Raw genomic sequence first — 14,038 nt, forward strand, 5'->3', positions numbered from 1 at the left:
CAAACATTCGTTTCGACCGCTTAGAATCTATTTATGTTCCGGAGAACAATATCCACATTAGATTGAGTATTCTTAAATATCTATTGTTGAAAGAGGAACTTCATTATTTTTTCGCTTTTTATTATCATTCACCATGACGTTGTAATATATTTTTTCTTTTTTTTACATTACAATTGGGCGTCACTACAGATTGCAAAAATACGTCAATGAAACGTTGGTAGGTAAGGGTTCATTCGCAATGTTGATACTTCTAGACGAAAGCAATAAAAATTTTAAATGTACATATATAAAAACATTATTCAAATAGATATGTATATATATTAAAAAATATATATACCTACATATTTAAATAAATTTCAAACTGGGCAAAACATGCCAATAAAACATTCAAGTGTGCATCAACCATCGCAAAATGTAAAAACACATGTGATAATCACTGAAATCAAAATCAAATGAATTTCGACATAAATATATTTTGACAACAATCATAACATTAACATAAATACTTTTAAATAACATTCGTTTAAAAATGTGTACGGGACAAAATGAAATTACTATTTTTTTTTCATCCCAAGTCTCACACATATCCTTTTTCTGAGGTTAACACAAATGGTGTCTATGTACAAAATGTTTGATTCACTATTATAAAAAAATCAGAAGACTTAACTATTATGACTTTATCGAATTTCGTAATACTCTCTACATTTTTGGTCAATGAAATATGTTTCCCTTGATTCACCTGAAATCTAGAGGTTTTCTTCTGGAAACAAATGGTTCATAATATTTCTATATAAGAAATACTGTTCGCCTGGAACACTGAACTGCAATATAAATCTGAAACTCTCATATTCCTGTCGTCAAAATAAAGACCCTTACAATATTGAGTTATATATATCAACGAATATTACTGAATGAAACACTATATGAAGTGTGACAAAGAAACAGGAGAAACAAAGAATGTAATTGAAGAAATAGGAATCAATTGAGTTTCATACGGAAAATAGCAACATCTCCACGAAAATAAAACAGATTATAAAAGAAAATAAGACGCTAAGAAACGAATGATGATCTGAAATGTCAAAATTATAAAACTTTAAATGGATCCCATTCCATTTGAATGAATATTCCATTCAATAAAAGTAAGAACAACATATTGACACATTGTGGAAAGAAAAAAACATTCACGTATGTGAATATGCGATTCTGAGCAAATTCAGACAGTCATTGATAAAAGAAAATTGAATGGTTCCAAGTAAAAAAAAAAAACAACATCCAGTGTTAAGTCTTACTGAATATATTGAATTGGGTGGACTGAATGCAACGTCCATTTTAATTCTCAGCCTTTAGTTCTTTCACGAATGCACATTAGCAACAAACCCATGAAACTCCGAACTTCGGAAGAATTTTTCAATTTGCTAAACATCAGCCGTTTCCTGTCTTTAGTTCTTCACCTTCTTCCAACATTTGCACTGAAAAAAAAAACAATTACGTTTCGGGATTTCGAAGGTAACAACGGTACTTTCCGAAGAACTGAACACAATACGAATCAGTGAATCTAGTGAACGGTTGCTTCACATTTCCTCCTCGTTACTTGCAGAACTGAAGCACCAAACTATCTAAATTCTTCTACGTAAATGTCACTGAAGAGTCTCTGCACAATCCGTTGATTTCTTAAAACAAGATAGGAACGAGAAGTCCAAAAAATTATCACATTCATTTTATAAATTGGTATTCAAGTAAAGACCGCACCGATTAAGAACTAAATCAGTAACTATCATCGAGGGGTTTGGTAACAATTTCCCCATCGCTATTGATCTCGCGATGTACCAGCTGGGGGGTTTTGAGGACCGAGGGAGGAATCTCACTGGATTTGATGGTCACTCTTTCGGGCTTCGGACTTGCACCATCTTCGTTGTCTGCCGACCTCATTGTTATGTCCAATTCTTCCATCGAATCTTTAGGAAGGTCAGTCTTGCCGTTTTGGCCGTTTATCAACGGAATCCTCTCAGGACGCACATTGTCTTCTTTCTGTTGCTCATTGTTAGTGCCATTCGATATTTCCCTGTATTTGCCTAATGGTTTCATCTCTTCACAAATCCCGTTTTCGGTCATTGAGTTGCGTCTTCTCCTGGATTTTCCTTGGGAAACCCTCTTTTTGACTATTATAAAGATGGCTACTACCACCATCAGAACGATCACAGTTCCAATCAGATAATAAGTTAATCCTTCGTCAAATGCAGCTTTATTTGGGTCTTCTGAAGTCTTGCTCTCTTTAGCTGCGACTATTAATTTTTCAGTCTGTTTCATAGTTGTCTTAGTTGCTGACACTTCATGAACTATTTTCTTGGTGGCAACTTCCTCAACTGGAGTTTCTTTCGTTGATGTAGGGGCAACTGTTGTAGGATCCTGCTCTTTTCCGAACAAATCTTCGAATAAGATACCAACTTGTTCTTTGATCGACAAAAGAGGAGAAGTATTGTTCTCCTTCATTATTTCCAAAGGTTTGAAAGTCGAACAATCGATAATACACGCAGATGGTTCTTCCTTCTCGTAGTTACCACTACCCTCCTCACCACTACCCTCGAAAAGATCATCCTCCTGCGGGGGTTTCTCCAACTTTTCAGGCTTTTCGGTGGAATGTTTGATAAATTCGGAATTGTCTGGATCTTCCTCCATTTCGCTGGTCTCTTCTTGATCGCCCAACATTGGGTTCAGCAGAGAGTCAGCAATCAAAGTTTGCAATCTTTTTCCATTCACATCCTTTGGACTATAGCATTCCACATGTTCCGTTATATTCACTTTAAGTGTTACCAAATTAACATATCTATTTATTGCAGTTTCATCGCAGTTTACAGGGTTCCCTTGCAAATGCAGAGTTTTCAGATTGTGCAGACTAGATATATCCTTTGGTAAGTCTGAAATCGAATTGTAAGATATGTCCAAATCTCTTATATTTTTTGGTAATACGGAAACGGGCACAGTTTCCAACTTATTATTAGATACAGTCAGTGTCAGGAGGTTTTGTAGGTTTGTCAGGTGTTGGAGGTTTTGCAATTCGTTGTTGGAGACATCTAAATATTTCAAGTTTTTCAATTTTTTCAATCGTTTGTCTAGCGATGTAATAGATGTATTACTGAGATCCAATCTTTCGATAGTGTTCGCCTGCTTATCATCGATTTTAGTTAAAAACTTTTGTGAAATACATTTTGCGTATACGGAACCCTCATCGAATTCACACTTGCAGAATTTCGGACAGGAAACCAATGCTGCTGGAGTGGCCGAATGGAATACAGCGATAAGGATGATGAGCACCAATAACTTCATGTTGAGTACCTGAAACAAAAATGGTTTAGTTATATTTAAGTTGTATGACTTATATCAAGATCCCAAACCAACAACGTTATCTTATCGAAATTAAAGGGCGTCAACATGGATGATAATTCAATTTTAGAAACTGCAATTTATTGTTTGACTATTTCTCACTTGTTCAGGAAATTCATGCTGATTCTGATATCTAGAAACTTTATCGGCAGTTGCTATCTAGAAAATACATATCGCATTGTTCTCACAGGAATCGGTTTAGTGGTCAATGATAGATCTTGGAAAGGATCGAGATAAAAATAGTCGATTGGTGACAAAAACTGAGAAATCTCTTTCGACGATAAGTGGACCATATCAAAATGGCAATTCGGCAAAGAATTCCGTTCATTGTAAGTTACTTATGGACCTGAAAAGATAGTCTGCTTTCACGCTCTTTCGTCTATAATATTACAACGACCATCCTATATACCTGATACTGCCACTGTTGTTGGAAATCGATGGTTAGTTACGCCGTTTTTTACGAGAGAAAGTATCCCTCAATCTGATTCTATTCTCAGTCAGCAATCAGCCAATAAATTCGACAATATCTTTGAAGAAAGTCTTTCGAATTTTATTCATACGGTATACAAGTTAGGAGTTGAAAAAATTTGATCAATTAGATGAAAAATATTGACTGAAACAGTTTTTTTCACACACTGACTGGGAACCTTCCAATGGCGAACAAAGCTGAAGCTTTTTTGTTGATTTTAATCGGATTTCGTGCGATTTGCGACCATTGCCTTCTTATATGAAGGTTCGATGTCTTCCTGATATGGTATTTTAAATTCCCGTGATTAGAATCGCCCTACAACAGAGAGCATGCAAGAGAGCCGGTTGTGTACACGGTCCTTTCAAGGATGGTCGTCCACGTAGCTGACTTGGATGTTGGAATTGCGATAACAAAACTCTCCGTCTTCAGAAGGAAGGAACTTTATTGGTCGGTGGATGTCGTACGATTCACACGGCTGAAAGGCAATTGACAAAAGAAGGCAGGTAGAAAGCAATTACGCAACGGTCGTCCGAGATTGCAAAGCATCAACGGAACACCCAACGAAAAATGAACTGTCTACGAAAAAGGGGAAAAGCACTGACGAGTCGAGAGCAGAGCGATCACCCATCCAGGTACTGAACTTGCTCAAACAAGCTTGGCTCGCAGGAAAAAATTATGCATTCCAAATTGTATTCCATTTCCATCGAAATTGTTGGATGATAATTTAAACACCCAGAGATTTTTCCTGGAAATGAGTAGGTACCCTTGAGAGTGAGTGACCTTATATTCTAATTAGGTACTGGGTAAAAAAAACCCAACCCAATTAAAAAACTAAACCATCATTTGATACCTTGAATAGAGAGAAACCTACTAAAAAAAATTTAGACAAATCTTCTACGTTGCTACGAATTCTCGTGCCATAGTGAGTTTACGAAAATTTATAGCACAAAATAACGAAGACAGAGTAGGTACCATGCAGAGCAAGGGAATAAATTGCAAATTCAAGAGAAATCTTCATCTATCTTCTATGTATACCTCACACTTTCCTCGACTAACAAATGTACCGAAGGCAACTATACTCTTATCGCTGTTATTTTATCTCCTACGCCAACTTCGATGAATGTTTCACTACAACCCGAATAACAATCGAATGTCCAAGATAGAAATTTTATGAGGTCAATACCGTGGAAGACATGCAGTAGTTTTCACTCGGGCGAAGTCACTCAATTCCATATTTGGTGTTTAAGATTGTATCAAAGTTGAGAAACTGCGAGGGATCTAACATAGAAAAATTCTCGTAGTAATAATGACTAAGATTCAAAATGTATACACCTCAAAAAAAGGAGTTCGTTTATACAGATTTGAAAGGTTCTTATCGACAAGATCACATAATGTTATGTACGATATTCGGACGAAAAGGAATTCGACAATCAATTTCATCTAGTTGTTGTCATTGGATGGTATTTACCAAGCCCTCAATTAATGTTCAATGATCAATTAAGACTGAAATGATTACACATAAAAGGTCACCAATGTATGGATTATAAACTAATCAAGAAATAATGAAGAGTATTATACCGGTACGAGAACTTGGTAGGTAAGGTACTACCTCATTGTTCCATTACCAGTGATATTGAAAACCTTTTTTTCATTGACATTCGAAAATTATAGTCATAATTGAAATAAAAAACTTGCTGGAAAAAACATATACTATCATCCGACAGTCTCAGAAAACCGAGAAAATATTGAGGGAACATTTTTATGATGAAATTGAAATTGAATATGAAAAATGTGGATTCGATTGAAAAATTCAGCAAAACAACGTACTTCCGTATACTGTTCGAAATGGATTGAATAGCTTAACGAGTCTGATGCTACAAAAAGATGGATAATATGTTTTGCGAACCCACGATCAAGGTTTCGACAAGACAAGGATACGAGATTTAAGTGGAAGAATTCTGGATAATCCTGAGATATCTTAATTGAGTTCATTGCCTACCTCGTTTCATTTCCGCAGTACAAAAATTGGAAAATTGACTACGCACATGTAAAAGAACAGAACCAAAAAAAAAAATAACACTGCGTCATTAACCAAACCAGCAACAAAGGATACGTCATAAAAAAAAACCTGACGTCAATGATTCAAATTCGCCCAAACGTTGATCGTACAAACCGGATTTCTGATTCCAGAGGTCAAACTGAATGAAGGAATATTATTGATACCTTATTAATATGTGCATGTCACAAAAGGAAGCTAAAATTGAAGAAATATTCAAATTAGAACGATATAAAAAAATGGATTATGGAAATATTGGAATACGTTCATATCAACATGGAAACTACTCAGATGCAATCAGAATGTATTTATACGACTGAAAAACTACGATTTCATCAATCAAATCGAGGGAAAAACAGTGAAAAAGTTATTAGATCGAAGAAAATAATAAAGGAGTTGAAAAGGCATAAATTCATTCAATGTACTGGTTTCGAGAAGAATAAGTTCATCCTCTATCTTACATCTGCGATAATATTGTACTCTAAATGGTCTATAAATAACCTTATTATCATTCTGCAGGTCAGATTGGAGAAAAAGTCATTTTCAATAACGACAATTGTCAAAAATAAACTAGAACGAAAAAAGGTACGATAAGTCGGTGAAATGAAGAGATATTCCAATAATTGGTCGATGAAAATATGCATTTTTTGCTTCTTACATTATGAGTATGCACATTTTATCATCTCAAAATCATCAAGAATAGTTTCGCAGTTTTTTCCGAAATTTTACGCGGTTTGAGGAAAAACACAAATAGTATTACTTCTTTTTTGCCGCATATTTTCAAGTTTCCTCATAAACAATAATACAATAATTCAAATGCATGATGGAGTTTAACCTGGGTTCAGCCGAGGAGAAAGGTACAGGATAATAAGTAAATTACTTGTACACGAATGAAAAATCATACTCACTTAAGGATAACCAGTTCGACTTAAAAAAGGAGAAGTTCATTCGACTAAGAAAAGCTTAGTTTTCGCTTAGTTTTCGATCACAAAATTTCATTCACCCTTACACACTTCCCGAAATGCAGAAAGCGCACTTTTGAACTCGCGGGCAAAAAAAACGCGCCAGGCTATATTGCGCTTCGATTTTCAACTAGCACTTGGTCCCTTTATTTCCGCTTGTCTCTATAGAGACGAAATCGAATCAAAGTCTAGTGACAAGTAGCGTATGCAGTGCCGAACCGCAACCTCGGAAAATAAGTTATGCAATGACTTCTCCTCAGCGTGGACATGCAACTTATGATTTCAAGTTTTAAGTTGAGGCGCGAAGATACGTTAGGGTTCGATCCATCTGCCACCTCTGGTTGGACAATTCAAGTCCAAGTCGTTTAAAAGTAGAGAATTCTGTATAGCTTTCTTATCTATGAATTGAATCTAAAACTTTCACATTGAGAAACATAAGATGGCACCACAAATTGCGAACCAATGCTCCCATAATTGTATTTGAAAAATAGCAGAAGATATTAGTTAATTAATTACTCCTTGTATTCTGTGAGGAATAAGATTAAAATCTATGCGAGACGAATTCAATTGTCAATTCATTCACGTGAATTTTTATACCAGCAGTATGATCCACTAACTTGGAATCTATATGGGTGAAAATATTTTATATCAATAGGGTATACCTACATGGCATATCCGTAGTCATATTTTCGTAACAAATTTCATGTTTGTATATTTTGACAATTGGATTCAGATGCATCTTCCAAACCCTCTGTTCAGGGTATAAAGCCTAAAATTAATTGACCATGATGAATTTTATTTATCCGCAACTCTAAGAAACATATCATAAATGGTTTATAAAGCAATATTTTCTTGTTTATTGATAATAATGTGCGTCTTTGAATGGGGATCTTTCAGGCACCTTAATAATTTAATAATTCAAGTCACGTACCCAAAACCTTGACTCGCATAGTCTTTCAACAGAGAATTTTCTGAACGGGAGAGTTTTTGGCCAAATAATGAGTTAATTTATCAAATTACGGCTTATCATGAAAAAAATTTCAAGAAGTTATCCTTTGAAAATAAAGCATGTTGTGTGTGTATGGCCAGTGAAGCTTTTCTGAGGAGCCCAATGGAACTGATTCATGATGATGAGTAATCTGAATCTTGTAGCAATAAAACGAAAAATGCAATCGTATTTGTCGAATTTATTTCAATACGAATAAACGAATGTTCTTAACGGGTCCTGTTTATGCGTTAGTTAGTTGTCTTTCGAACTTTGGTCATACAGTGAATGTGACAACACTGCACCTGTTATCTCAACGTCAGGTAAACCAGGTAGGATTATGGAAGTAGTGGGACAGTATACTTAGTTCGCTTTACTACCTCTATGCATATGTTTCGGTTTTAGAAGTAGTGGTACAAACACAAAAAGTTAAGGTTTTCGAAAACGCTTGGTGAGTAAAACTCGAAAAAACCTACTTTCTACATGTCGAAACAACGTAATTTAACCTAGATTCACTTAAGTAGCTCCAGAGATGCGCATATTACTCAAGGCTACTGTAACTTTGGTAACAAAGAGACACCATTGGTCATCTTTTACATACCAGTATCGAATTCTTTATTGACATCCCGATTTCGCTATTAAACGTCAAATACCAACAAACTTGACGTCATTCTGTATTTTGTCGGTTTGTAGTTTGTCATATTTCCACCGTAATCTGATTTATCTCTTGAATAAATAGGTGGTTACAAAGTTATCTTCTATGTTGCGCAAACAAAATAAGTGGGTAAATATTCATGTTTTGTGAATACCGCTAGCCAGCGCCAAAAAAAGTCCGATGCTAATGGGTTTGCGTCTGTGTCGGAGATTTCAATGCTGGCTTATCGAAATAACCTCATGTGTTTTCTCGATAATGAGAGATGTTAATAAGCCGAAAGATGATATTATTTCATTCAAATTTTTTTAAACTTATTTTAATCGTGTACGCATGTTGAGATAGCTATAGTCAAAGCGAAACAAATCACTTCCTGGACTTCTCAGGAAAGTGACAACTGACCTCATCGAAAAGCTGCCCAATATACATTGTTCCGGTATAGGTATTCTCCAAAAAGAATTCATATATCTCTACGTGTTGTTCTCGAAATGACACACAGCTAATCACTTCGTAAACAATAAATATTGTTGAAAAACCACTTAGGAGTCGTTCAGATCGAGTTTCTATTGTTATGATGAGTTTTTAAGATATTCTAAATATGTCACATTAAATTCAATTGTTTGAACTTTCAGTTCAGACTAAGCATTTCAAGATACGTTATATTTCAGCAAAAGTCATCTCTGAAACACTGATATTATGAGGTCTTTCAAGTTCTACCAATGTATGTATCAAGCAAACGCTGCAAATATTAAGTTCGCTAATTAGGATTACTTATAAATGTTTTAAACAATTAGATCTTTCGAAATTTCGACTATAAAAATTTAAGCCGACTTTTGCTGAAATAAAACGAACTTGAAATGAAAAACAAGTCATTCACATCTACACAGAATCTTCTTCTGTTTAACATTCTCCTGTTGTAATATATAATAGGTCTTCATTCATAAGATATTATTGGGAAGTATGTGATTTGCATTCAATAATTACTAATTAGTCATCAAGGTTCAAGAATGCCCAAATGACTGATGGTCTATACACGTAGATAGTCGCGGTCTTATTAAACACTATATGGAAGGTCAAGTCTAGATTGAAATCAATATTTATACCTTGGAGAGTCCATGATAATACACAAGACCTGTTAAATAACTGACTCATCAATTTTGGTTTATTACTTCCAATAATGAACCTTCAAAATGGAGCAATAAAAAAATTCAATCCCCAAAATAAAACCCTCCAAGTAGTACACAAACACGCACATCATCAAGTAGTATCAGAAAAGAAAAGGAATTAAAATAATCCTGAGCAACCGAAAACAAAGTATCGATATTTATCACACGAATGATTAAACTACATTCAGTTACTCATTTTGCATAGAATGAATGGAAACGGAAGATAACATATAAATGTTTTCTGCACATTTTTTCGAACCCAAACCATTCATTTTCCCAGGTGAATCGAATATGCTGATACAATACTATTGTACACGTATTTGCTAAATAGAAATTAATATCATTCGCTGATTATTGAATTGAACTCAATCAGTATTCCTGAGGACCTATTGCCACCAATAGATTAGAACACTTAGTATGAATATCTCGAAAACCCTGGATACCAGATCGACACCAAAATGAAATAATCCAATATGAATATCACAGCAAAGAACTCTACATATGAATCATCTCCTTGGAGTTTTGGATATACAGAAAGTTGGTCCGCATTTCTCAGAAGCGAGTTTAGAAGGCTACAAAGAACAAAAAACTGAATGCTTGTACGGAGCTGCCGACTTGCGTCAATGACCGTTGGAATAAGATTCGCTATGTCCAGATCGCAGTATATTAGCCTTCGCTGCATCAAATACATACCAGAGAATACATACTATTGAATGAATTTGTTACTTATTTCTGAAAAAAATTTATGAGGGTCATAGTTAATTTTTCTTCAACAATTAGTTGCATCTGGATGGAATACGAAATTAGAATAATAATCACTTACGTCTATCTCGACCATTAAAATTTTTATAAAATTATGATAATTTCAGAATTATGATTGAACCAGATAAAAATGTAGTAATTTTATCTGAAAATCCTCACGCACATTTTGGATATGATTAAGCTTTCAGATAGGACGATCTGTATATCTTTGTGATTAATCGATGTTTCAATGATTTACTATTTAAAATTAACATACGTCCCTAACTTCAAATAATATTCTAATGCGACACATCTACACAATGAAAAATTTGGAAATTCCCTATTTTTCGGAAACCGTTTTAGAAACGCGCATTCATGCGAGTGTAGAATCCGGATGCGCGGGTAGAATTGGATGCGCGGGTATAGAATCTGAATATCTCTGCTATGAGGTGTTTCAAGATTTATATTTTAATATAGTAGCTTGTATCTTTTTGACTTGAAAATGAAACTATATTCAAAGTCTCGAAACTATAGTAATCTTTAACATCTAATAAACATTGTGGGACATAGGACCATAATGATTGAAATAACTGAACGCTGTTTCGAACTAAAATTGGTTCATCAATCCCACTTGAGGAAATCAAATAATACAAAGGAGAGGTAGATAATTTTTGAACTGGCACGTACTGAGATAAAGATATGCTCATACAGCGCGTCACATAGGAATCTACAGACTAGATCAGTCAATTATTCATGGATAATCTAAGGAATGAAACACTTATTGAGCATTAATATAAGTAACAATTCCACATTGTTTTCTCTATTCAATGATATTTATCGACGCACAAACTTATCTCGAGTTTGTGTAGTATACATACACATTGTGAAACGAAAGAAATATTAATATTTACTTCTGATTTTTTTGCGCACTCGTCACAACAATGTGCGATTTCAAATAATTAGTCTACCTTTTTTATTTCGGCTCCTTGTACACGACGACTTTCGAATTCAAATTGTATAAATCGCATTATATTGCAAATATAAATACTTGTTTCTTTTGTTGCAGAAAAACGATGAAGATACTAGGTTTACTTAGTATAATCTTCATCCTCGGGGGCAGGGATTTGAAGGCTGAAGTGACGAACACGATATGTCTGCAAGAATGCCAGTGCAGGAACACCAAAAATGTGTCTTTGGAGATATCAAACTGCCTGAAACCAATAGAAGTCACATCAGACTTCAACCGATCTAACAATCATTTTACAGGCATCCGTTTTAATGATGTGTCCATCAAGAATCTCGACATAAATGCCTTCAATTCCTTCACAGAGCTAGAACATCTCGAATTCGTCTCAACGGAAATAAAGAATATGCATCCCCAGGCTTTCTACAAGGCCGAATTGAGTTCTTTATCATTTTCCAATAGTAAATTTTGGAATTTGCCAAATATTCAATGTTTAGATCTAGAAGAATTGATCATAACAAATTGCAGCCTGAAGAGAGTACCAAAATTCGAAGAACTTCCTTCACTAACTCTCCTTCATTTGAATGATAACAAAATAAGTGCAATCAAAGAGAAAACCTTCCAATCTTTAGATTCACTAGAAGAAATTTACTTAAATAACAATGAACTAACAGGCATTCTTCCTAAACTATTTTACTTCAACCCCCAACTTTCAATTTTAGACCTGAGTCATAATTTATTAAGTACTTTCACACTTGAAGGAACAATGAAATTAGAAATTCTTTCACTGAGCAACAATCGCATCGAAGTATTTGATGCCTCTTCCAGCAAAAACCTTAGGAATTTGAAATCCTTGGATTTGAGCTACAACAAACTAACCAAAATCAATCAAGAAACGTTCAGAAACATGCCAGCACTGGAAATATTGAATTTGGGTTATAACAGATTGACAGTTTTGGATAACAACTCTTTCTCCTACAATGCTAATCTGGAAAAGCTCATCTTAGACGGCAACAACTTCAAAACCCTACCAATCTTTGAAGGACGTACTGATATATTCAGAAGGATATACAATTTCTCTTGCAAAAAATGTGGTTTAGTCTCCCTGTCTTCCTTTACATTCGGAAGCATGCCTGGATTACTTCAGATTTCATTGTCAGATAATAATTTGGAGATGCTTGACCCTAAAGCCTTTGCTTTGGTTTCAGGGTTGGAAATCTTAGATCTGTCTGGTAATAAATTGTCCAAACTGGGTGGAAATATATTTTCTGATAATAAAGAATTGGTCGAAATCAATTTATCTGGGAATAAATTGAAAATTCTGAACCCCGAAGATTTTGTGAACTTGAAGAAATTGAGAAAACTAGATGTATCAAATGCTGAACTGATTTCTCTATGGAACGATAACAGAGGAGAATATGTTTTGAGCGAATTGGAACAACTGACAATATCGAATAATTCAATAAAAGATATTAGTACCGATGACCTCAAAATAATACCAAACTTGAGATATATCGACTTCGAAAATAACCCTTTGCAATGTACAACACATTTGGCCAATTTAATCAAGTGGCTCACCATCCACGAAGTTTTCTCTGTTGAGGGAGTAAACGTTCTGCGAAGGAATGAGAAGTTATTAGACGAGACCTTCGAAGGAACTTACGACCACAAATACCAATGGGAAAAATTGGTGAAGAAGTCGTGCATTCCTAGTAACGATGAAGAAAAGAACAAGAATACTGATTTCGTTATGAATATGATCCTACAGAACGCTAGAGAAATGAATTCCGTACCAATTGTTGATCCACCACAACAAGCTCCGAGTTACGACGAACCTGATGAAGAAGATGAAGATAGCGACGAAGATGACGAAGTATATTCAGATGAGCCAGAAGACGTTATGTTCGATACTGCAGCGACCCGAGAAGAATTCAGTTTGCATCAAGTGACCAACATCATTTCTGTTACGTCAGTATTTGTTATTACTGCTCTAGTGGTACTTTCAGCAGCTGTTTCCATTACCCTGGTTATACTCAAGAGGCACAACACTTTGAACATAAACAATGCTAATCTTCCACGTATTAAAATACCAAGATGGGAGACATTACCATCCCAGAAAAAGCATAGCGGTTCAGTTTATAGACCATTATCAGAAGAAATTTTAACACCCCCAACACCAAAATTCAATCGATACGAATTCAAAGCAAATCCAACTGTCCATAGCTCACAACCTTGAACAGCCGAGGGAAATTTTGAAAAATGTTCTCAAGAACTTTTCAATCGTACTAATTATGTTAGATATAAATGCCATATGGGTGAACTTCGCTTGCAACAAGAAAAATAAAACAACATTTTCTGCAGATAAACTATATTAGTGATCATGATATTGACGAGGAGAAACTAGAGTCGTTATTCTTCCATTTTCTACTTACTCATAATAATATTTAATTTTTTTTTTCATAATAGTCACTTAGTTGTATTCTGTAAAATAGGTTATATAATTTTACCTTCGGATTTATGTATGTATTTTTGGTAGGACTATTAACTACTAATAAAGTTGATTGTACACCAAAAAAAATTTCTATTGCCCCAAATCTTCAGAAGACAATAATCTGAAACCAAGGTAATCAATTAATTGTTGTATAGAGTTGAGAATCTGAAA

General features: G+C 34.7%; 2 protein-coding genes across 4 annotated transcripts; one reads left to right on the plus strand and one right to left on the minus strand.

Annotated features, from left to right (window-relative positions):
- Positions 1-453: 453 nt before the first annotated feature.
- LOC123321500 lies at positions 454-7,140 on the minus strand. 2 transcript variants are annotated; one of them, XM_044909143.1, is made up of 2 exons: positions 6,815-7,140; positions 454-3,333 (listed from the first exon to the last, which is right to left on the minus strand). In XM_044909143.1, the coding sequence occupies exon 2, from the start codon at positions 3,322-3,324 to the stop codon at positions 1,765-1,767; it is 1,560 nt and encodes a 519-aa protein (XP_044765078.1). In that variant the 5' UTR covers positions 3,325-3,333; positions 6,815-7,140; the 3' UTR covers positions 454-1,764. The 2 variants fall into 2 exon arrangements, with proteins under 2 accessions (XP_044765078.1, XP_044765079.1); XM_044909144.1 differs by lacking the exon at positions 6,815-7,140 and adding an exon at positions 5,850-5,867.
- A 1,006-nt stretch (positions 7,141-8,146) lies between these two features.
- LOC123321438 (insulin-like growth factor-binding protein complex acid labile subunit) lies at positions 8,147-13,954 on the plus strand. 2 transcript variants are annotated; one of them, XM_044909037.1, is made up of 2 exons: positions 8,147-8,304; positions 11,479-13,954. In XM_044909037.1, the coding sequence occupies exon 2, from the start codon at positions 11,486-11,488 to the stop codon at positions 13,610-13,612; it is 2,127 nt and encodes a 708-aa protein (XP_044764972.1). In that variant the 5' UTR covers positions 8,147-8,304; positions 11,479-11,485; the 3' UTR covers positions 13,613-13,954. The 2 variants fall into 2 exon arrangements, with proteins under 2 accessions (XP_044764972.1, XP_044764973.1); XM_044909038.1 differs by having other exon boundaries at positions 8,164-8,185.
- Positions 13,955-14,038: the final 84 nt, after the last annotated feature.

The sequence above is a fragment of the Coccinella septempunctata genome, chromosome X (genome assembly GCF_907165205.1).
Source record: "Coccinella septempunctata chromosome X, icCocSept1.1, whole genome shotgun sequence".
Classification (NCBI taxonomy): domain Eukaryota; kingdom Metazoa; phylum Arthropoda; class Insecta; order Coleoptera; family Coccinellidae; genus Coccinella; species Coccinella septempunctata.

Coding starts and splice junctions, on each gene's coding strand:
- LOC123321500 (XM_044909143.1), bottom strand. CDS start 3,324: ATGAAGTTATTGGTGCTCATCATCCTTATCGCTGTATTCCATTCGGCC.
- LOC123321438 (XM_044909037.1), top strand. CDS start 11,486: ATGAAGATACTAGGTTTACTTAGTATAATCTTCATCCTCGGGGGCAGG.